General features: G+C 42.2%; 1 protein-coding gene and 1 long non-coding RNA gene across 3 annotated transcripts in view; one reads left to right on the forward strand and one right to left on the reverse strand.

The window, feature by feature from the left end:
* LOC116304473 (inhibitor of Bruton tyrosine kinase) overlaps positions 1 to 22,240 on the reverse strand; it is a 33,673-nt gene extending 11,433 nt beyond the window's left edge. The window contains exons 1-17 of the mRNA XM_089032586.1: positions 21,662 to 22,240; positions 20,063 to 20,153; positions 19,271 to 19,441; positions 19,042 to 19,172; positions 18,461 to 18,571; positions 17,853 to 17,938; positions 17,597 to 17,681; positions 17,082 to 17,199; positions 16,960 to 17,000; positions 16,285 to 16,415; positions 15,991 to 16,108; positions 15,396 to 15,465; positions 15,285 to 15,326; positions 14,461 to 14,689; positions 13,868 to 13,973; positions 13,357 to 13,530; positions 12,400 to 12,737 (exon numbers count right to left, since the gene is read on the reverse strand). Of these exons, the coding sequence (XP_088888712.1) occupies positions 12,400 to 12,737; positions 13,357 to 13,530; positions 13,868 to 13,973; positions 14,461 to 14,689; positions 15,285 to 15,326; positions 15,396 to 15,465; positions 15,991 to 16,108; positions 16,285 to 16,415; positions 16,960 to 17,000; positions 17,082 to 17,199; positions 17,597 to 17,681; positions 17,853 to 17,938; positions 18,461 to 18,571; positions 19,042 to 19,172; positions 19,271 to 19,441; positions 20,063 to 20,153; positions 21,662 to 21,973 (2,354 nt within the window). The 5' untranslated portion in view covers positions 21,974 to 22,240. The remainder of the gene's footprint in view (positions 1 to 12,399; positions 12,738 to 13,356; positions 13,531 to 13,867; positions 13,974 to 14,460; positions 14,690 to 15,284; positions 15,327 to 15,395; positions 15,466 to 15,990; positions 16,109 to 16,284; positions 16,416 to 16,959; positions 17,001 to 17,081; positions 17,200 to 17,596; positions 17,682 to 17,852; positions 17,939 to 18,460; positions 18,572 to 19,041; positions 19,173 to 19,270; positions 19,442 to 20,062; positions 20,154 to 21,661) is intronic.
* Positions 11,402 to 15,205, forward strand: LOC116291019 (uncharacterized). Of its 2 annotated transcripts, XR_016120191.1 has the most exons (3): positions 11,402 to 11,764; positions 12,009 to 12,116; positions 12,534 to 15,205. It is a non-coding gene; the product is annotated as an uncharacterized LOC116291019 (long non-coding RNA). The 2 variants fall into 2 exon arrangements; XR_016120190.1 differs by lacking the exon at positions 11,402 to 11,764 and having other exon boundaries at positions 11,771 to 12,116.
* Positions 22,241 to 22,271: the final 31 nt, after the last annotated feature.

The raw sequence follows: 22,271 nt of genomic DNA on the forward strand, positions 1-22,271 counted from the left end.
TCCATAGTAAATCCTTTTGAGTTTATCCTCTACGCGGCCCATTATATGAATTCCAGGACGAGATTGATTTGACGTCCATTGAAATCCACCGTCTCTCCGTCCACTTTAATGGTGATGTTTATGCTTTCTACCAAATTAGACAAATCATAGCTTAAAGAAATGGGAGTGTATTCTACCAGGTCAAATGGATTACCCTTAGGTAGGAATTTCGACATAAGAGAAGACTTTTCTCCATTGTTGTAACTATGGGCCAAGTCGCAATAGACTTCGTAAGAGGATGCGACTTTCCATTTCACAGGTATGGCTGTGTTGGTAATCGTCTTGCCTGAAGCACATAATAAAGATCCCAATGGGTCAGACTTTCCAAAAGTCATTGAATAATTTGACATATTATGTTTGAGGGTCATTTCGTGCGGCAATCCTGTGGTGAGAGTATAACCGTGTTTTGCTAATTCCTTGGCCAGTGTGATTGGTGTGTAATGTCCATCGGGCAGCAATACGGCTTGATAGTTAGATCCTCCTGTATGCTCAGTGACTATGCCCCTAATCAGGTTATACCAAGAATTGTACAAAGAGCAACTAACCAGCCTAACCTTATGGGCTTTGATGGGGGGATTCAGATAAGTGGTAAAGTCATTCTTGTCGCTTTCCAAAAAGACGATCATATATTTCAGGAAACACAGTTTCCTTCTAGAAGTAAGCTACGCTTGCTGACTTAGACTAAATACGCCAAAGCTACGCCTCCTGCCAGCCCTGCAACTCCCACGAATACCAACTCACTATCTTTTTGTTTCTTAGAAGGCTGGTAGTAATTCTTGAACTGAGGCTTTCTTAACCCCGTTAATGCCGCGGGGTGCGCCTGCGCATAGAGCTTAAAGGCGTAGTCTGTATTTTCAAAGTTCTTATCCGCCTGCATTTTGTCTTGGTAATTCTTGTCCAACCAATCCCTGTAAGCTTGTCTTTTTTCATTCCAAGCCGCCACGTCTCGCTGATATTTCTCCAGCGCTAAATCATGCCTTTTCCTTTCGGCGGCTAAATCTCCGCTGCGATCACCTCTAACTAATCTATCCAAATATTGACCACCATAATTAGCTCCAGTGAATGCTAAGGCTGCAATAACTCCGCCTACGACTACGCTAGCCATTTATATTAGACGCAAGCAAAGCTTACGTCGTCGGCAGGTACTTTTCCTTCTGTAGGTAATTCTTTGCCATGATAGCCCCGCCTACGGCAGCGGTCATTTTAGCAAAATTAGCGAAGCTCTTGCTTGGGTCTTCAGTAAAGTCTTCTTTGAGCACTTTCTTACCTACCCAACCAATACCCGCAACGATGGAAGTAATGATAGCTGCTTCTTCAACAGTTTTCAATAACGCGGTTGACATTATATTACAGAGCGAGAAGGTTATTACTCCATCACGGGTATTTTGCTTCTCTTAGGGGGCTCCTGCACGGGTGCGTGATATGTTGGTGGTTCTACTTTTGGCTTCGTAGCCCGCCATTGTAAGTAGAGGCTGCCTGCTGCTATAGCGACTCCTAACGCGCCAATGACGTATCCCGGATTAATAAAGGATTCCTCTTCTTTTTCCTCCACCTTTTCTTCTTTTTTGGCTTTGTTCTTCCTATTCATCTCCGCGAGCTTCTTTCCGGCAGCGACTCTGCCCGGAGATTTAGCCTTGGTAATCTTGGTATCTTCTACGGGTGGTTGTTCTTCGGTGCCACTCATCTTATATTAAGGGACTTGAAGGACTTCACAAGTAACTTGATGACGACTTGACAATGACTTGGCAATGACTTGACAACGACTTGACTAAGTACTTGAGGCGACTTGATCAGGTACCTCAGCAAGTGCCGCCTGGAAGACCTTTTCGACTTCTCTATCCTTCTTGAAGTCCTTCCAAGATGTTCCGAAGGAACCTAGTACCTCCTTCAAGTCGACGTGCTGAGCTACGTGAAGTGCCGCAGAGGCGACTGCCATTAACTTACCGCACTTCAAAGACAACCACCCGCAGGTTATCTTAAGTTCTTGGGCGATGACATAGTCCTCGCTAATGTCCTTCCGCAGTTGCTCCACGTCGTCTATAGGCAGTGCAAGTCCAAGCAATTTAGTCGCAAGTCGGATAGCGGAGTCTGCTACGGCGTCCGTGGTCTTACTTGCAAGGGCAGCCTCGTACCTCTTATGGAACTTCTTAACCTCCTCTTCCGACAACTTATTAACCTGTTCATGGGTAAGTTCCTTGCCTATCATTTCTTTACACTTCCCAGAAGACACGAGGATGTTAAGTTGTTCCTTGAGGTTACTTTCGTCTAACTGTGTGGGGACTTCATCTAAGAGCTGCTCAATGTCCATATATGTTAATGGAATACGGAAACCTCAAAGAGAAGATCATCTTGGAATGTTGGTGCGTTTTTAGGTGCCGCATGTATTCGTGTAACTGTTCCTTGGATATCTCACCGCCGTAGTCGCTTAAGATGGTTTCCAGGTCACTCCGACTCGGAGTATAAAATACGACAAGTGAACCTATGTTTTCCCTGAAGGGCTTAGAGACGCTGGTAAGCTGCTGCGAGAGCAACCAAACGCTGATATTGTCATGCCTACCGCTGAAGGCGAGTTTAACGAGCTCGGAAGTGCGTCTTTTTACGTCGTCCCCACAGGCAATGTCATCCAGTATAAGGAGGGTTTGCGTATTCTTGGGGAATTGTTTGTGCCAAAACTTAAGATGGCCGGATAACTCGTTAGGATCTAAGATATCTACAAAGAAGTCGTCATCTTTCACTCCTATGCCCGTCCAGGTGCGGTTATTCACGTAGGTGGGGCATAATAGCACGATATAGTCGAAGCGGTATCTAAAGGGTCCTAATAGCTGCTCTACCACGAACTGGGTCTTTCCGCAGCCGGTGGGTCCTACTATTAAAGCGTTACAAGGCATGTGATCTGGGTTCATTTATATCCCTTCTTTCGAAGGGAACTTGTTCCCTGATATATATGGAGCCAGTGGAAGCAGTGCAAAGAATTGTCGCCGACGCAAAAGATAAAAGAGACACCATAGAAATGCAAAGGGAGGAGATAGACCGGTTAAAAGAGCGCGTGCAGGAGTTGTACGATGAAATGTGTGGTCTGAAGCGCGCGGAAAGGTTTGGTGCCCTGCTGACGATGGCAACGTGGGCTAAGGAGTCCGTAAAGGACTTCATGCGATATCCCCCGTAGAATGTTGACGTTTAGGTTAAATCTTTGTTAAGGATGCCTGGAAACTATTTCAAAGAGTGTCTCAGAATGTTGACAATAAGGTTAAATCTTTGTTAAGACGTGCCCTTCAAAGGGGTTCTTATTTTTATTTATTATTATTAAATATCCTTAATTATTCTTAATAATAATAAATAAAAATAAGAATGGGATTTGAGACTCTTTGCACGAACCCTACTTTACTATTTTAAGCCGCCTACTAATCCTTACGGGCTTTCCACATATACTTAACAAAGATTTAACCTTATTGTTAACATTCTGAGACACTCTTTGAAATAGTTTCCACATATACTTAACAAAGATTTAACCTAAACGTCAACATTCTGAGACACTCTTTGAAATAGTATCCGGGGCAAAAGAGTCCATTAAGGACTTTATGCGGTATCCCATATAAGGGTTATTAAATCCTTATTATATATGGAGTGTGAGCGGTGTAACAAGGAGTTCAGCAGCAAGCAAATGTTAAAATACCACCTGGAAAAGAAGGTGTGCGCTAAGAAGGCACGCGAAAGGCGTTGTAAGGAGTGTAATCGCCTCTTTAGCAGCGCGCAGATGTTGGATTACCACGTTGATAACCGCGTTTGCCTAAAGAACGTATGTGAGCGCTGCGAGGAGGACAAGAACGACGAATGGCATCGACATCGGTGCCGCGGCAATTACGACCTGCTGAGCGTGGCTTGCGAGGAGCACGGCGACGTTGCTGCACGATGTTGCCCAAAGGAAACCCAAAGGAAGTTAACGCGCCGGAAGAAGGAAATTGACCAGCGCTTTGCGGAGTTTGACTGCGTCGAAGGCGTAAGGTGGGAGGATAGAGAATATTGGGAGGCAACTTGTGAGCGCTGCGGCTGTCAAAGAAGTGACCAACATGTTTGGCAGTGTCTCTACGACGGCCAAGGCGGCTTTAAGGAGTACTTAGATCGCTTTGAGGCCTGGCATGCCGGCAATGAGGCGGCAAGGAAAGCCCGTAGAAGTTAGAAAGGACCTAAGATAGTAAAGTAGGGTTTGTGCAAAGAGTCTCAAATCCCATTCTTATTTTTATTTATTATTATTAAGAATAATTAAGGATATTTAATAATAATAAATAAAAATAAAGACCCCTTTTAAGGGCGCTTGCATAATCTAATAATAATAAATAAAGATAAGAACCCCTTTTAAAGGTATATGCTAGCCTACGCAGCTGCCTTTCTGGGAGGCATTCTAATTACCCTTTCAATATATGGACTGTATTACTTGCGAACTACCTGCCGACTGCATTACCCCTCGTAAGCCGCGTAAAAAATACACCTGCCTTCATTGCGACAGGGTATTCTCCGAAGGATCCTTTGTGGGGCATTGGTGCTCCGCGGATCCTAAAGCGCAGCGGGCGCTTAACTACAAAGAGGAGATGGAGTGACTGTTCTTTCAATGTCAAACTTCCATCGGCCATTTACCTTACCATAGCTGCGTAAGTGGGTGAATTCCTCGCCCTGAATTACGTACCGCACGCAATCCGGCGCCCAAAGGGAATATTCCTTGCCTTCTAAGTCTTTGAGGACTAACCGTAAACGGTCGATGTCTTCGAAGACGACGTAATTTTTTATTTCGTATGCTTTACCGTGGACAAGATCACGCCAGTGAGTCAAGCTGAGCTTCATTATACCTATGGAATATCTTTAGGTGCGTTTTCAAAGTGTCGTAGGATTTGAACCGCTTTACGCAGCCCTTACAGGGAATACGAATGCCGTCCGCATAATCCGACAGGGCACGACAGATGACGTCGTAATCGTTGCTAACCATAGTTAGGTAACCATTTACATCAAGCTGCGCAATTTTTTTGGATTGCTTTGCGGACAATACGCCGTTTCCCTTTGGGGTCTTTAACTCAATGCATAACCCGCGGTATTTCTTATGCGCATTTAGGATCAAAAGGTCGGGTTGACCGGCTTGGTAGCCTTTTCGCCAGCAGGTTATGCGCTTGCTGTCTGAATCCTGCAGCTCGCCAAGGCCTGGTGCTATGATGAATTCAGGGTAAAACCTACGCATGTAATCGACTACCTTTGCATGCAGGTCAGCTTCATTTTCTATCTTAAAAACTAATTTATTCGGGCTGTCGAAGCGTTTGTCCATCGCATATTTACCCGTCTTTCTCAACGCGGGTAGGACTTCTTCGAGGACCCAATCTTGGAATTCTTCTGCCTTTGCCATCTTCGAGGAGAATATCAACTGATACAATCCGGATTCGTTCACATACAGGGAATGTGGGTGTGAATTGGAAGGGAGGCGATTCACCTCCATTCTAAGTTCGCTAAGCCTTACCTTGTATTTATCGCGAACGTGCACCTTAATCGCATCTTTTGGGCGCTCGTAACCCAATGCGGCCGCTACTTCCTTTGCTTTGAAGTACAATTTATCGCCTTGCACGACTTGCAGTTTCGTACCGTTGCTTTCAAATACGCGAAGCATCGTATATGAATGACATATTTTAACATTGACGACTTCGTTCCTCAGCCGTCCTAGTAGGCAACGCTTTTCAATTGGTTCATTTCTACGCTCAGTTGCGCGTCAGACACGACGAAGACGTAGCAGTTTATTTTATCACCGTCGCCCGCGGAGGCATTCTTGGTGCGTTTGATTTCCAATGTTATGCCATCCTGCGTATTTACTAGACGGAGGCCTTGACCATGTAGGTCTTCGTCGTTAATGGTGCGCATGTCAATCCACAGCGCATACTTATCATTAAAGAATTCCTCGGGGCTAATTTGGTCGCCAAACTTGCGCATGGCCTCTCTGTACACGTCTGCGGGCTTTATCCCCTGGGAGTAGACCTTGTTTGGAACGCCGTTTATGTTGACCCCCACGTTAGTAATGTTGGGGTTGTGAAAGGCCTCGGAGTCGCGCTTACCAGCCTCATAGGGCTTAGCAAACACCAGCATCAACCCCGTAAGACTTCTTCGGGGGAGGTTAATGCTTTGGTTGATAACCTCATCCGTCTTATCCAGGAAGCTGAACGTCTTATACATCACTACGTGGTCGTAAAGGAATGCCTTTCCGGAGCTGTATTCCATGCCAGCGCTACGGGCCAGCTCTTCGCTGTACACGGTCTCGTACTGCAGCTCTAAGTTGGTAATAGAGTATGGGGTTGTTGTGGTAAGTGCAGTGCTTAGCCCACCAATGATGTTATTAGCATCTGCTAAAGTTACTTCAAACTGTAGCTCGGATAACTGTCTTGGGTAATACGCGCCGTGATTCGTGATTACTTCAAAGTCCAGTGGTATGACATACTTACTACCATAGGCTGTCTTTATTCGCTTTGCGTCTGCCACTGCGGTTTCTCCGCTGCCGTCAGTAGGTTGCGTTTTCGTAGGTGTGCGGACCTTACGTAGAATGACACTGCCAATTCCTTGTTCTATCCTTTGCGCGCGGTCAAAGGCCGTCAACCATAGATCCTTATAGGTGGTATACAGATCGTACCTATTTAAGTCCAGCAAGGATTCCCTGGCGAACTTTACGCGCATCTTAGAAACGATGTTGCGGCCCACGTTGTTAACGATAATCCTTTCATCTGTGGGGCTTGACTGTACCGCTAGGTCGAACCTTAAAGCCAAGGTGCCGGGTACTAAGACTAGGTTATCCGTTAGGCGGGGCACGCCTACGTACAGCGTTTCCCCTGGCTTTGCGCTACTGGGGGTAAAGGTGACCCGGTGAAAGGTGCGTTCCGCTTTCAGCCCGCCAACCTGCTTAGGTAATACGTTGGGATTTAACTTTGAGCTTATCATATATAATGGAAGTAGAAGGAACGGATTTTGACCCCCTTACCGAAGAAGGCCAAGTAGACATTAACGACGAAGAATACGAGTCTTTACTTCCTGATGACAACGTTGACGGGCGGGGCCTTTTTGACAAGCTAAGACGCAAATATGGCAGCAGGGCCCGCGAGGCCTGGCGTTCCTTAGAGGATAAGTGGCAATCAAGGAACCCAGGGCGACCTATTCCAGAATATTTGGAATTGCAAAACTTGGATTCCACGGACCTAAGAACCGAAATGCTAAGGGGGCTTTTGGACGACGTAAGGGAGAAATTTCCAAATGTGGACTTGGCCCGCCTTAATTTCCAAACCGGAGATAAGGGGCAAATTCAAATCCAGTACCAAGGAAGGGATAAGTGGTATAATCTCTACCAAAGGAAAGACTCCGACAGGCTCACCAGTAATCTCCCAAAAGAAATCAAAGACGCATTAGGAAGACCTAATTTGGTGGAAAGACTAAGAGAAAACGATGAAAACACCAGCGAAGCCTTTGAAAAGTTCAAGACCCTAATGCAGCGGCAACAAAAAGGCATCGAAGCCATAAGGGAAGTCGAAGGACTAAAGGAAACAATGGAAGAAAGGGAAGCAGATTATATGCGACAAAACCGACTACTCCTCGATGCTCAAAAAAGAGAACTTGACGACAAAAACCAAAGAATGATAGAAATGAGAGAACAAACAGACAAAGCCCTGCGCGATAGGAACCAAGCCCAAAAAGCCTTCGAGCTCGCCCTGCAAGACCTGGACATAAGCAAGGAAGAAGCTAAGAACTTACGTACCACCATAGCTGGCTCTTTAGAGGAACGGCGACGGTTGGTTGCCGAAATTAACACTAAGGAAGAACAAATCCGGCAAAGAGATCAGGCCATCGAAGACCTGGAGGGACAAATAGAGCGGCAGCAGGAAATAATCAATGACCAAACTCGTCCCGAAGAGGAAAGGGAGGCAGCACAAAGGGAATTAGAAGCCCTTCAGGAAAGAGTCGCGGAATTACAAGCGCAAAAGGACAACCTGGAAAGAGAATTGGGACTTACCACCAAGGAAAAGGTAAAAAGAGCCCTTTTGAAGTATGGTCTTCCGCTGGCATTTGCGGTCGCTATTAGCACCGTAGTAGGCGTGATCTTGTCCACGCTTAAGGCTACAGGCGCGGGCGTAAAGAAATTAGGCAATGGGCTGACGGACTTGGGAAAAAAGATGGCAGCCGGTCTTCCTGGGCTGCTGGGTTCGGTTGTTTCCTTGGCACTTAGGGCCGGCGGAGAACTGCTAAAGTTTGTGGGGAATAACATTTGGATGTTAGTCGTAGCTATTGGAGTGGTACTCCTGAAGAAGATGAAGGGTTAATCTTATCCTTGTATGTTATGTCGGGCTTATCGTCGTCGGGTGTCCGAGGCGTCCTCGACTGGGGATAAGTAAAGATAGTATTCGCACCGCCTTGATAATGCGGAACTAGTGGTATGGCGGTCATGGTGCTAATGGGCTTATGATTCCAAATAGCATCCGTCGGAGGACCTTCTGTCGGAGCAGCATTTATCCGAAAGCGGCTGTCTTTGCCACTCAACTCGCTGGGACGAACTTGAAGCTTTGCATGTTGGCAATTGGCTATCATATGAAACGTTGCTGGCGTTAGATCTTCTGCGCTACTCACGGGGGGCTCCGAAGAAAAGTGAACCGGATGCCTATTACTAATTTTTGCTCTGTAAGGCATTAGTGGGTTGTTGGTCTCATCGACGATCCTAAACCCTACATTACACGAACGCCCCGCCGAAATGTCAATAGTGCATATGATCAATCCCAGGCCCCCAACCTTCACCCACAGCCCGGTGTCGTGCCAATTACCATCGTTCTTGTACTCCTCCTCCCCCAGGTAATGAAAAAACCTATTTTCCTTAACGTGCGGATTCATATATATCAAGGATCAAAGATCCTCCTAAAGGCTAAGCACCGTAAGAGTGCTGATGGTGGCGTGGTTATAGATAGTATCCCTTTGATTTTCTATGCTATTTACCGTGACCTTTCCCGTATCGTCTACTCTTATCTGCAGCCTTACCTTCCCATGGCAATCAGCAACCATATGGAAAGTCCAAACCGATAGATTTTCGACGCTGCCGGGGTTGGGCTCTACGGAGAAATGCGCAGGCTCCCTGTTGTTCGTCTTCGTGCGCATAGGCTGCAGTATGCCGTTGTCATCCAGGAACCTAAAGCCGACGTTGGCATGGCTGCTCGTACCAATGCAAATACTACAAAGGATTAACTTCTTCCCTGAGTAGTTCAGGTCCACGGACATCCCCGTGACGTCCACCCAAGATGCCTGGGAGTATTTTTTCTCGCCTGTGTATGTCGTATAGACACAATCTACTCCAGTTACGTAGGGGTTGTTCATCGCCATATATAATAGCTCAGACCAATGCTTGCGGTGGCTAAGCCGGCTTTTAGTAAGTTATGGTCATATTCCTCAGATATCGTAGGCAAAACCTTCTTTGATGGTTTCTTCTTTACGTTCTTTGGTGCGGGCTTTTCTACGTGCTCCTTCTTAGGCTTCTCCACGAAATGGGGGATGCTTCTAAGAGTGTCAGAGTTCACGTCATTCACCCCAAACTTCATATCCTTGGTTGCTCGCTGAAGTTTGTTGTTATAACCCACGACGGAATTGGCGTTGATAACCAAATTACTTGGCATCAACCAACAACCAGGCGACAAAGCGTAATCCAGTCGCACTTTAGACTGCTGCACCGCTAATTGATATCTCTGCACCGATTTAGATATGTCATTTTCTATTATTGCAGACTCAAATAAAGTTAGGAATTCTTGTTGCGTTTCCTGTGAAGCGCCTTGGGATCCAACAATGGGGTTGCGGGTATTTACCTGCGCTCCCAGGATGCAGTACACGAATGCTTCAATGCTACGGTTAATCCTGGCTAGGTTCCTTAAACCTTTTCCTTTCATTAACACAAATGGATCCCAAGTGCCGGGGTAGTTCGTTTGAATTCTAGTAATTAATGAATTATTACCCTTATTACCACCCATATCACTGAACTCTAACTCATTACTTGGGTATTCCTGATGTCCGTAGTCAGCCGGCTTCTCACCATTGGCACCCCAAACGTAAACTATACCCAGCCCATGCGTCTTACCCTCCTTATAACGAAAGTCTTTTTGCTGTGGTTTGAACTCATTAATTAACCTTTCCAGGGCTGCGGCGTCATATCGGTTATTCATTGGATTAAATGCTCCATCTCCTGGTAGGGGTGCGTTAAGCTCCTTCAACAACCTCCTTACCGTAAAGGCAACGTGAAACTGCATAATTGGAATGTGAAACATGTCCGCGGCAACACCACAACCTTTAGTGGCAGCCCAAATAGCAAAGTCTAACTGCTGCGGCCAATACCGCATATTGGGCCCTGCTAACCATTCCCTGGCCTCTTTACCCGACGTATGCTTCAACATCGTATTCTTATAGATATTTCTTAGTATTACGTTAAATGATTGTTTACCCACTGAAATCTTCAGGTGCGTTACCAGCTTTTCGAAGTTGTTTACACCACCTTCAGCATCGTAAAATGGGTAATCTTCCGTGGTTAACAATAAGTTTCTAGGAAAATTAGGTGCTTTATGCTCGGGTTTTGGTGGCCTTTCTTTATGAACGGGGCGTACAATCGTCAATCGCTGCACCTGATCACCTACTTGCTCCAGCTTTGAATGTTTCAAATCCTCATTGCTGTACATCCTAGAGCCGTTATAGTAAATCCCATCGGGTCTTCTTTCGAACTTACTAGGGTCTGCATGCGGAAACATCTTCCTAAAGGCCCTCCAGTTCCAGTAATCCCGGTTGTCGTGATGTGGCTGCTCCTCAATATCATTCCCAAAAGCGTCGTACATTAGTATATATAATGGATGTTATACCATCAGCACCTAAGTTGTACCCAGATGTTCCCTATACACCTAATGAACTAAACGCCGAAAACTTTCGTCTGAATAAAGCGAACTTAATCTTGGCTTACTTGGAAGGGCAGGCAAAACACTATGAAAAAGTTAGAAAAAAGTACGTTAGAGCCCGGAGTACGCTACATAAGATTGCGATAACTTCAGGATCCATATCTGTTGTGTTAACGGGCTCCGGCGTTGCTACTTCGCTTACTGGGCCGGGAATAATCGTTGGAGTTCCTTTGGCCGGCGTTGGGGCAGCCTGTGGTATTATTTCGGCTGTTGCTATGGGCATTATGAAACAGTTGTCAAGCAAAATATCCAAGCATGACACTACAATAGCTCTGTCTAGGGCTAAAGTAAATACTATTACCGACCTTGTCTCAAAGGCTTTGCGTGACAGAAAGATAGACGACGTAGAATTCTCGCTTATCTTAGCCGAAGAGGAAAAGTACGAGAAATTAAAGACGGACATAAGGAATAAAAAAACAGTCGTAAAAGATCTTTCCGAGGAATCTCGCAAAAAGATCTACCAGGAGGCAAAAGAAGAGCTTCAAAGAAAGCTTGCTCAGTAAATATCGTGACAGGATTCTATTTACATATCGAACGTCAGTCTAGAAATTACGCGTAATCTTATGCCATAAGATTTATGCTAATTCCACTATCTTCTTGGAATCCATCCCAAGAGGGGGTGGTTTGGGTCAATTTTGTAAAATATTTCATAGATTACGTCAGGGTAATAAGGAATATCCTTATCCAGCCGACAAAACATCCACTCGGCTTTTGTCATATCAGAAACCTCAGGAATAGACTTACCGGTAATTTCAGACAAAAGATAGGGAATAGCTTTGTAATATTTCCCTAGCTTTAATTTTTTCAACGTTTTCCGTAGACTTTGTGGGGTTGGCTCTTCTAAATGGTCTATGATTTTCTTCTTTACTTCGTCGCTTAAATATATCGGATGTAAACCTTGGATATGACTCATCCAGTCCCTGAAGTATTTTATTCTCTTATATGGCGTTTTCTTACGACCTCCATTGGCGTAATACTGCTCTCTGGTAGCATTTGGTACGGCATTACGAATATTCTTACCACATTCGTAACACTGCGCTGACGTGTCGTCTTCTATTTGCATTTTCTTACCACAACACCAGAAACCCTTGGGCTTAGGTATGTTAACTTTGGATCTTAGGCAAATTATACAGAAGTCATTGGTGAACTTTTTACATTCATGCATCGTATATATATCGTACATTTTTATAAACACTTATCTTTGATTCCCAACACAGCAGCAGTAAGGACTTGTCGCGCGGCTTATTCCCGCTGCCGGCGCCTTCCTTAAACCGCCTGTAAAACCCGTAAATCTTTGACATCGACCGCGAGTCCCCCTTACTGCTGCTCATGTTGGAGGATAGAAGTAGTTTGCAAACGGCATTTTAGCAATGTTGAATACCTTTTATGTTTAGTATTAGGTTGTGTTTTCATATCAGTTTTTGCAGTACTTTTTGGCTTCTTTTTGGCACTTTCCATAGGGTCACTAACATCTTCCACAACATCATTTTCTTTTTCTTTATCCAAAAATGAAAGAGCTGAGAAGTCGTCTAAATCTACCATGGTAAATTCCTCGTAATTCTGAACAAGTAAGTTTAATAAGCTCAAATCTTCAGTCCCTTCGTCCAGCCCATTAGAGACCTTCACTTCCTTGGCTTTGGGAGTCTTTTTCGTTGGTTTGTTGTTAATTTTCGAGCCAAAAAGAATGGCATCGTTCACCTGAAGACCACTATACAAATCCTGTTAAGCAGAAAAACATCTCATTTATTTGGCGCTTTTCTTTACTTAGAAGCTCACTTTTGTAAACGGAGGAATAGTGGAAATAGGAAAATCCCAGTAGCAAAGGAGAGAACCAACAAGCAACTCTGTAAACAAGATAATCACTCTTACCACTACACCACCCATATGATGATGGTGATGATGATGATGGTGATGATGATGGTGATGATGATGATGGTGATGATGATGATGGTGATGATGGTGATGATGATGATGGTGATGATGATATTGGTGGTGATGGTGATCATGATAATGATGGTGATGATGGTAATATTGATGATGGTAATGATTATGATGGTAATGATTATGATGCTGCTGCTGATGATAATGATGATTATGATGATAATAATGATGGTAATGATGATGATAATCTATTGTGCAGATGATATGTTGGCGATACTGGTGATGATGGTGATGATGATGAGGGTGATGATGATTATGGTGATGATGATAATGATAATAATGATGATAATGAGGGCCACCAGTTTATTAGTTATTTTGTAACTATTCCGTGCTACCCTCTTTAAATAAAGAGTTTATTATTGTTATTATTATAATGATTATAAACTCTTCAACTCACCTGAAGATACTTGGTTACTACAGAGCAGTCCTCAACATTATCTAGTTTCACAGTCATTATGGCTACATTCTCTGAATGAGACATTTTTTTGTGTTCTTCTAGTAGAAGTTTACGAAATGTTGGGCTTCTTGATGCGAGAATGAAAGCATGAGCGGGGAAAACACGTCCCTTGACCTTAGATGCAACAGAAAGAGTTAAAATCAATAAATGATCAATCAAAATAAAACTTTTTACGTTATAATGTTTTGCCCATTTCAGACCATGTGTCATTCTCTTGAGAATAAGATTCTTTGTTTGAGTTGTATTCATATTCATCTGTCTTCTAATGCACAACCATTAAACAAAGAAATTATACTTTAGGGAATGACACATGGTCAGAAATGGAAAAAAATTGCCCAAGATAAGAAGTCAATTTAAACTGATCTTTCAACAACAAAATGGGTCAAAAGAAAGGAAAAGAAAAGAAATTCATAGGGTTTGGGTGTGGGAGTAGCAGTTTGAAACTACTTACTACAAGGTTCACATCATGAATATCATCTTCAACCATTGTCTCATCTAAGAAATGAACGAAGTCATCGACCATTGTTGAGTTACGTATAGTTGGTCGTTTCACAAGCCTGTTATGGAATAAGCAATAGACGTTTATAGGTTTTTAGACAGTGTGTCATTCCCTAGAGTATCACTTCTTTGTTTACCGCCGTTTGCATTACTATGTGGCCACCCCAGACACAAATCGTGTCATGTAGTTTGCAAAAGACTGCCGTCAATCAAGCACCTCATTCTACTTGGATGTACTCAAACTTATTGCAATAGCTTTTGGAACTTTCCTTCATGATATCTGACTGAGAAAGTTTGATAGAAAAGCCAACTCACTGATCCAAACGTGTATAAATGGCGTCAACATGAATGATTGACAGAAGTCCATTGCAAACTACATGACTCGATTTGTGTCTGGGGTGACTGTGTAGTAATGCAAACGACGGTAACAGGTGCACATGAGAAGACACATGAATATGGATACAACTAAAGCAAACCTATGTCATGTGGTCTTAAATGGTTGAAATTTTTAAAAAATACTGACGTGAATATGGTTTTGGTCATTACCCTGTAGACGGGTCAACTTGGAGTACAGCAAATCCCTTGGACTTCCCATCAGTAAAAACTTTAATGCCCCGATGCACCATGGGGCATCTAGTGACGTTATAGTTTATGACTTCCTTTTGGTCCCAGCCTCCAAACGGCCTGTATGGGGAAGGAGATGGTGAAGAGCGTGCAGGTCTTACCACAGGGTGACCACCACCTGCATTGGTACAAGTGAACATCTCTCCTCGATCTGATGTAGAAAATAATACAAAAGGCTGCTGATTAAGATTTTTGAACATTTTAACATTTTATTGATTCACAGGAGTAATGTTAATGAATAATGAAAAGAAAGTTGAAACTAAATTAATTATAAGAGAAAGAGCTAATTTATGGTGTGTGTGGTTGTCGAAGTAGTATACTACAATTGGTCGATTAACTGTTCTGAACTGGAAATCAATAATCTTCTCTGTGCCACAGAAAAACTCATTTAAATATGTGTCACAAACAGACAGACAGATGGATAAAAGGACGGACAGACAAACAAAGACTGACAGACAGAAATGCAAAGACAGACACACAGACGAACAGACAGACAGACAGAAGAAAAGACAGACAGACATATAAATAGATAGATAAACAAAGACAGACAAACAAAGACAGACAAACAAGACAGACAGAAATGCAAAGACAGACAGACAGACAAACAGACAGACAGACATATAAATAGATAGATAAACAAAGACAGACAAACAAAGACAGACAGACAGAAATGCAGAGACAGACACACAGACGAAAAGACAAATGGACAGACAGAAGAAACCTCAATGAGTAGATTCTCCACATACCTGTGATGATGTAAAGCTGTTTTCCAACTGCAACATCAGCGACTGTCATAGAAAAGAGATTTAAAATTATCTACACCATATACAACGATGATCACAATCAAGTAATCTTACCAAGAAGTTCCTTCCTCAACAACCATTTGCACCTTCGCATCCCTCCATAGCTCTCTTTCCACTGATAAACCTGAGAAAAAAAATTGAAATTTGAAATGTTTATATTTATTGATAACCTGAAAAAAACACTTGGCTGATCTAAGTCAGGGCATGGCTAACTCACAGATTGAACCCTGAAACAACCTCTGGGCTGATTTAAGTCAGGGCATGGGTAACTTTTAGATTGAACCCTGAAACAACCTCTGTTCTGATCTAAATCAGGGCATGGCTAACTCACAGATCAAACCCTGAAACAACCTCTGTTCTGATCTAAATCAGGGCATGGGTAACTCACAGATTGAAGCCTGAAACTACCTTGGAGATAAAATAAATCAGGGCACTGCTAACTCAAAGATCAAATTGATTGAATTTAGCCTGAATTTAGGAACCCAGAGAAAAACCCTTGATAAATCAAGAGAAAGACCTAACAAACTCTACTCACATGTTGTGCTGCAAAGGTCTTTTATTATTATTAATGATAGGATTCTTGGAGTTTTTTTTTTTTTTTTTGTACAGTAAATTTAATGCAATGTTATTCACCAACAAAAACACTAACCAGTCCTTTTGCATTCAGTAATGTGAGTGTAACATGGTCTTGGACTTTCGCAGCTTCATAGTTTGAGTTCAGATCAACATCTACGCCAGCCACCAACACCTTAGTAAGCTCAGGGAATCTATGGACATAAAAAAATCTAAAACATGAATAACCATGAATCATTAACTTTATTTAGTCTTCAAAGAGAAGGTGACACTTAATTATAGTCAAATCTTGAAATGTCTGAGTTTGCAGAATATTGAACACCACAGTAATAATTATCTAAAAAATTATAGATTGAGCACATTTTCTTACCTACTGACAATCTTTTGACAGGAATACTGATTGAGTACAAATATGTCCCCTTTGCCTGTCGCACACACTGCTGCTGCATCACTGCATGTTACCATGGAGATGGTGATGTCCTTGTGATGAAGAGCTGTTACCTGCACAATCATGACAGATATGAGTATTTTTTGGAACTACAAAATGTACCCTCCCCACCCCTTGGAAAATCTAGTCGCCCTCCAGTTCCCCCCTGTGGGGGAGGTATGGGTATTTTCTGTAAATACACAATATACCCTCCTCAGACCCTCCCCACCCCTTGGAAATTCCAGTCCCCCTCTGTGGGGGAGGTATGGATATTAGAGACCTTTAGATCCGACGACGAGTACGAGTACGAGAACAAGTATGAGTGTTTAACTTTTAAAGAGAGGCACTATCTTTTCGTAGTCGTGTTGGTGTACGTCGATTGAAACTTTAGATTGTAAAAATCGGAAATCGACTACGATTTGGCGTTAACCACGTGCACAGGTCCAATTTTAAAACTCGTACTCGATCTCGTACTCGTCGTCGTATCTAAAGGTCACTATTTTCTGGAACTACACGATATACCCTCCTCAGACCCTCCCCACCCCTTGGAAATTCCAATCCCCTGCTGTTGGGGAGTTACATTTGTATTGATGTTCTTCAGACCTTCCCCATCTTTACCTGTCTTGGACTAGTGAGGAATTTTTCTCCTTTAAGATGACCTTCAAATAGAAAACACCTAATTAGGAAACAACAGAACACTTTTGTATTTGATTTAAATGGTGTATATATTGATGTCTTACCCAGTTGTCCAATGTTAAGACCGCAAGTATACACTTCATTATGGGTGTAGAATACCGTGTGGTATCGCCCTGCTGCTACACCAATCATATGCTTCCCTTTCCAAGTCTTCATTTGTATCTAAAAAGATACATACTAGTTATACTGAGGTTTTGAAAGGCATACCTTGAAGTATTCTATGAGTCACTCGTAATTCCAGCTTACAAGAAAATACAAGCGACAAATGGGGATTTTCATAGCTTGCCATAACGTGAAAGCTTTCTGTAGTTCCAGAAATTAACCATACCCCCTCCCCCATAAAGGAATTTGGAATTTCCGAGGTGTGGGGGTGAAGGGGGGGGGGGCAGACAAAGAACAAAACTACAGAGTTCATATGGAAGAAAATTGGAATTTGCAGGGGTAGGGGATGACTTTAAAAAATTCCTTCATGAGGGGTGGGGTGGGGGGGGAGAGTGGATAATTTCTGAAACTACACATCGTATATTGATTAACCATTTCATCCCTATACAGTTTTTACCTTTGAAGGGACAAGACACTGAGAAGGAGCTGGAGTATGGCCTAGTTGATGCATGTCGTTTAATCCAAATGTAAACACTGAACCACTGAAAAATAATGCAACAAGGAAACATTGAAATAAACAATATGGCTTATTATATAGCAAGTAGAGCTAAAATATACCAGTATATATATAGTTTGATCCTCATGATCAATGTCCTCACTCACTTGTCGTATCAAGGGATTGTTAATGGATTATCAGTAACAAAAATGAATACCTGTCTGTAACAACGACTGTGTGATCCTGAGCTGCAGCAGCTGAGGTACACGTGTGTTCTTTAAGACTTTTTACTAACTTCGGAGCCTTGAAGAAGGATATAACATGTTTAGTGCTACAAAAGCATTTTGAATTTTGCGTGTTGGGTTTTGAGGAGGGTTGAAAACAGCAAAGACCGGAGAAAAAAATATTGAATCCAGCGAGAGACCTAAAAAACTCTACTCACAACTGCTATGGCACCGAAGCAAGAGGAACGGTGAGTTTGCAAATATGTTAAAGACATGAATAATTGCCCAAGGTCTTAAAAAATGGTCTCTATAATTGCAAGCTCACCGTTGGTCTCACTTCAATGCAAAGGCATGGTTACCTTTCAAGATGGCACAGGGATCTGTAAAAGGGACTACTGTTTTTATGCATCCAGAGCTACGGACACATGGTGCAACATTGCGCGCAATGTTGCATGCAATTAACTTTGCGAGCCATGACACATGACGCAATTTGTTGCACCCAATGTTGCTGAAGTAGAATACTATCCTACTTCAACAGCATTGCCTGCAATGTTGTGCGCAATGTTACATATCGAGTGTCTGTGCCCTTATACTATCTTACCAGCTGTGTCTGTTCATCCCCGTGTCCCAGTCTCCCTCCTCTTCCATGACCACAAGTATACAGTCTTCCATCTTGAGTCAGGAAAACAGAATGAAACTTGCACATCACAACCTGAATAAACATGGTTCATTTTTGTCTCTTAAATTAATTTTGATTTGATTTGTATTTTATTTTTATACATTTATCTTTCTATCTGTCTCATTTACATTTCTCCTGCCCTCCCATTCATTCATTCATCCACCCATTTATTGACCAACATTTTTTATCTATATGTCAATCTACCCATTCCATCCATCTGTCCATAATTCCTTTATCCTTCTATCCCTTTCTCCCTCCCTCAATCCATCCACCCACCCACCCACCCATCCATCTATCAAATCCATCCATCCATCTATCCATCATTTCTTTATCATACTATTCCTCCCTCCCTCAATCCATCCACCCACCCACTCACCCACCCATCCATCTATCAAATCCATCCATCCATCTTATCCATCAAATACACCAATTCATCTTTTCTTCTTTTCACCCATTCCATCCCATCTAATTCTCCATCTAATTCTCCCATCTTGTATTCCTACCTGTTTGATGCTGGTGGATTTGTCATTGCTCAAAGTCTCAACCAGTTCAGGGTTTTGCCTCAAACTTTCGTCTTGATGCCCAAGAGTAAAATTTGTATTTGCACCCCAGGTATACAAATCAGTCCTATAGTCTAAAAGAGGTATATGTATGTATTTATATATGTCTTTGATAAAATTAATATGTACCTAAAAGCTCAAGGAAATATTCATTACTTGTATTTTACAGTACCTTGTTTAGTAAGCTGTACACATCTTTTAGGAAAGAATCCTTGGACACCATTCAAGTTACCCGTCCAATAATCAGACCGGGTCACGTGAATATCAGTGACGACGTCACCAACATGAAGAGATAACTCATCACTCAGTTTGGTCTCATAGTTTGATGTTACTTTTCCTTCAACTAATACATAAAAACAAAATAATTTCACTAAAAAAAATACTATGAAAATTAATTGTTATACCATCAACTGTCTTTCATTTTCTCACTGGACTCTGAAGATGACTTCCACTCAGGTTGTCGAAACATCAGTCACCACCTTGACGATCACACTTCACAAGAAACTTAATTAAAGGTCATAGTCGGAAATCAGAAATTTCAAAAGTCAAATGCAACTAAACATGTCAATCCTTAAGCATTAACTTAGAATCGATCTCCGGCCAGCTTTTCCCAAAGGTTTGATATTAAATTATTTTAAGGATTTGGTGGTATGAAAATCATAATGGTACCATCATTATCATCCTACCTAGCATCCTGCACAGAGTGTCGTCATGCAACATTTCTCAGACCCCCCATATGTTGCATGACGACATTTCAACCCTAAAGGCCGGTTTAGATGTTATGATTTTCGCCTACAACTATCGTATCGTCTGTCGTAGGCGAGTTGTAGGCTTGATTTACAAGCTACAACTCGAGTTGTAGGATGGCGCGAGCGTGTTGTATACGATAGTCGTAGGCGAAAATCGTACCACTTAAACCGGCCTTAAGAAAACCTATGTAGAAGGCTACGTGTATATCCTATACCTGATATAGATAGCTTGAATGGGCTGTCCAGCATGACTAAGTCCAGTGGTGTAAGGTCATCTTTGTCGATATTATAAAGAACAGCACCATGCTATAAAAAACAGTATATAAAAAACTTTCAAATTTTATCTATACCCTGAAACATTCTCTGGGGTGATCAGGGTCAAAGTAAAATCAAATTGGCATTAACATGTTTAGGTTTTGTGGAGAGAGGAAAACCAGAGAGAAACTCAGAGGAAAAGCCTTGAATCAAGGGAGAGACCTAACAACCTCTAATCACATCCTGTGATGCTGAGTATTGGACTCAAACGGAAGAACCCATAAGTGAAAGACGAGTACTGTGCATGACAGTGTCATTATTTAGCATGCATGCATAAGATCTGCCATCTTAAATAAAGTGTTTGACAGCTAAAAGTGATGCATTGCTTTTCTCTCTTCCTCAATACCACACTCTACTGCTACATCATCCTTGATTCTCATACTCTATATCACCTAGCTACTCTATGATAAGCTAACCTCATATTCTTTGATTGCAAGTTACATCATCACGGCCATGTTGGTGCCATTTAACAAGATATTTCCATTAGCATTTATTGCAAACGACACCACAATGGCTGCCATGTTTTTGTCTTTTGACTCTCTTAAGAATGCTTGCAACCCATCAATTCTTGGTTTTCACCTACTTCATCATAAATTTCAAAAGCGTAAATTCGCACTATAATGAAATAGAAGTTTTATATTCTTGTAAAGCGGTCCAAACTACATATACTGGCCAAATTTTAAGGCTGTAAAGCATTTCGTTACGGAACTATAGGCGAGTAAACATGACGCAATTTTTGGTTAAAATGTATGGGGCGGCCATCTTGGTGTTCCAAGTTGGTACACCATCATGGCGCACGAAACTCCAAAGGCTTAAAGTAATGGAATAGTTAATATGTTTGACTACATTTCACTTAAATATACTTTAAATAGATATTTTGAACGTGTCTAACGAAAAATCTTTCAACTAAAGTAAATTGTTTTAATATTTTCATCGCTATTTAAATAGACGTGACGGTATTGTGTGAAACAAACTCAACCTTCATAACTCGGGAACCAAACATCGAAATGACTCGAGATTTTTTCTTGTGACTTATAAAACTGACTTCTAAAGCATACTTTAGAAATGTCTTTATACGATCTATAGTTTAGATTTTCATGTTTTGATGACGTCATGTGAAAACCGGCAATAGTGTGGACCAACTACAGAACACCCCACAAAATTTAATGATATGCAGTTGTTGGAACTCGTTGTCGGAGAGCCATGCAACAATAGAAGTCATTGCTATTACAGTGCGATTTCTATAACTGGGGGCCACCTAGAAAGCAAAAACCAATCAAATTGCAGAATGAAAACAATAAATTAGGGTCAACTTATGTGCAATCTAGGTTTCTGATTGACTCAACCATCCTAATTCGGAATGCATCGTTCTCATTCTACATTTTGATTGGTTAGCTGTGTAAATGGCCCCGGTTATAGTAGTTGCACTGTAAATATGTGCATATCAAAATTTATTAATCTGAAAAAGATCTTCCAAACATTTTACAAAGTTCCATTACCTGAAGCAGCCTCACTGCACAGTTCAGCTTGCCATAAAACACGCTCCTATGCAATGGCGTCCATCCCGACTCCCAGTCCCGCATCTCGATATCTACTTTGCACTCCTTAATCAACCATTCTAATATGTCTGTCTTGCCGCAAGAGGCAGCTACGTGGATCGCATGGCGACCAAGGCGATCAGTCAAGTTTGCAGGATTTGAGCAAACTTTCTTTACGATGGACTGAAACGTTGGTAAATCCTCACGAGTAGTGGCGGATAGAATAATCGTTGCGTGGTCTGGAAGGCGGCAGCTTGGAGTACAGTCCATCATCAACTCTCTGCCCCATCACCAACACCATCAAATTATTAGAAAATTTTTTTTTCATTCAGGAAAATTTTCATTTTGCTTTTTACTCAGTCGGCCGCCATTTTGAGACACGTCTTTAAGCTTACAGTATCGATATACCAAAGCTTTTGATTGGACAACAAAGCACCAATGAGATCACCTAAAAAATTTCAGCTGATAAAATGTAAGAAGTATTTTGATTGGACAATTGTTTATTAAAGAACCAATCACAGATCGTCTTAGATGGGTCGTGTTCCCTTGGTGCGCCTTGTAGTAAACAGTC

Source organism: Actinia tenebrosa, unplaced genomic scaffold (genome assembly GCF_029948245.1).
Source record: "Actinia tenebrosa isolate PJP-AT-01 unplaced genomic scaffold, QUT_ActTen_1.0 PGA_scaffold1__47_contigs__length_23844297, whole genome shotgun sequence".
NCBI classification, from domain to species: Eukaryota; Metazoa; Cnidaria; class Anthozoa; order Actiniaria; family Actiniidae; genus Actinia; species Actinia tenebrosa.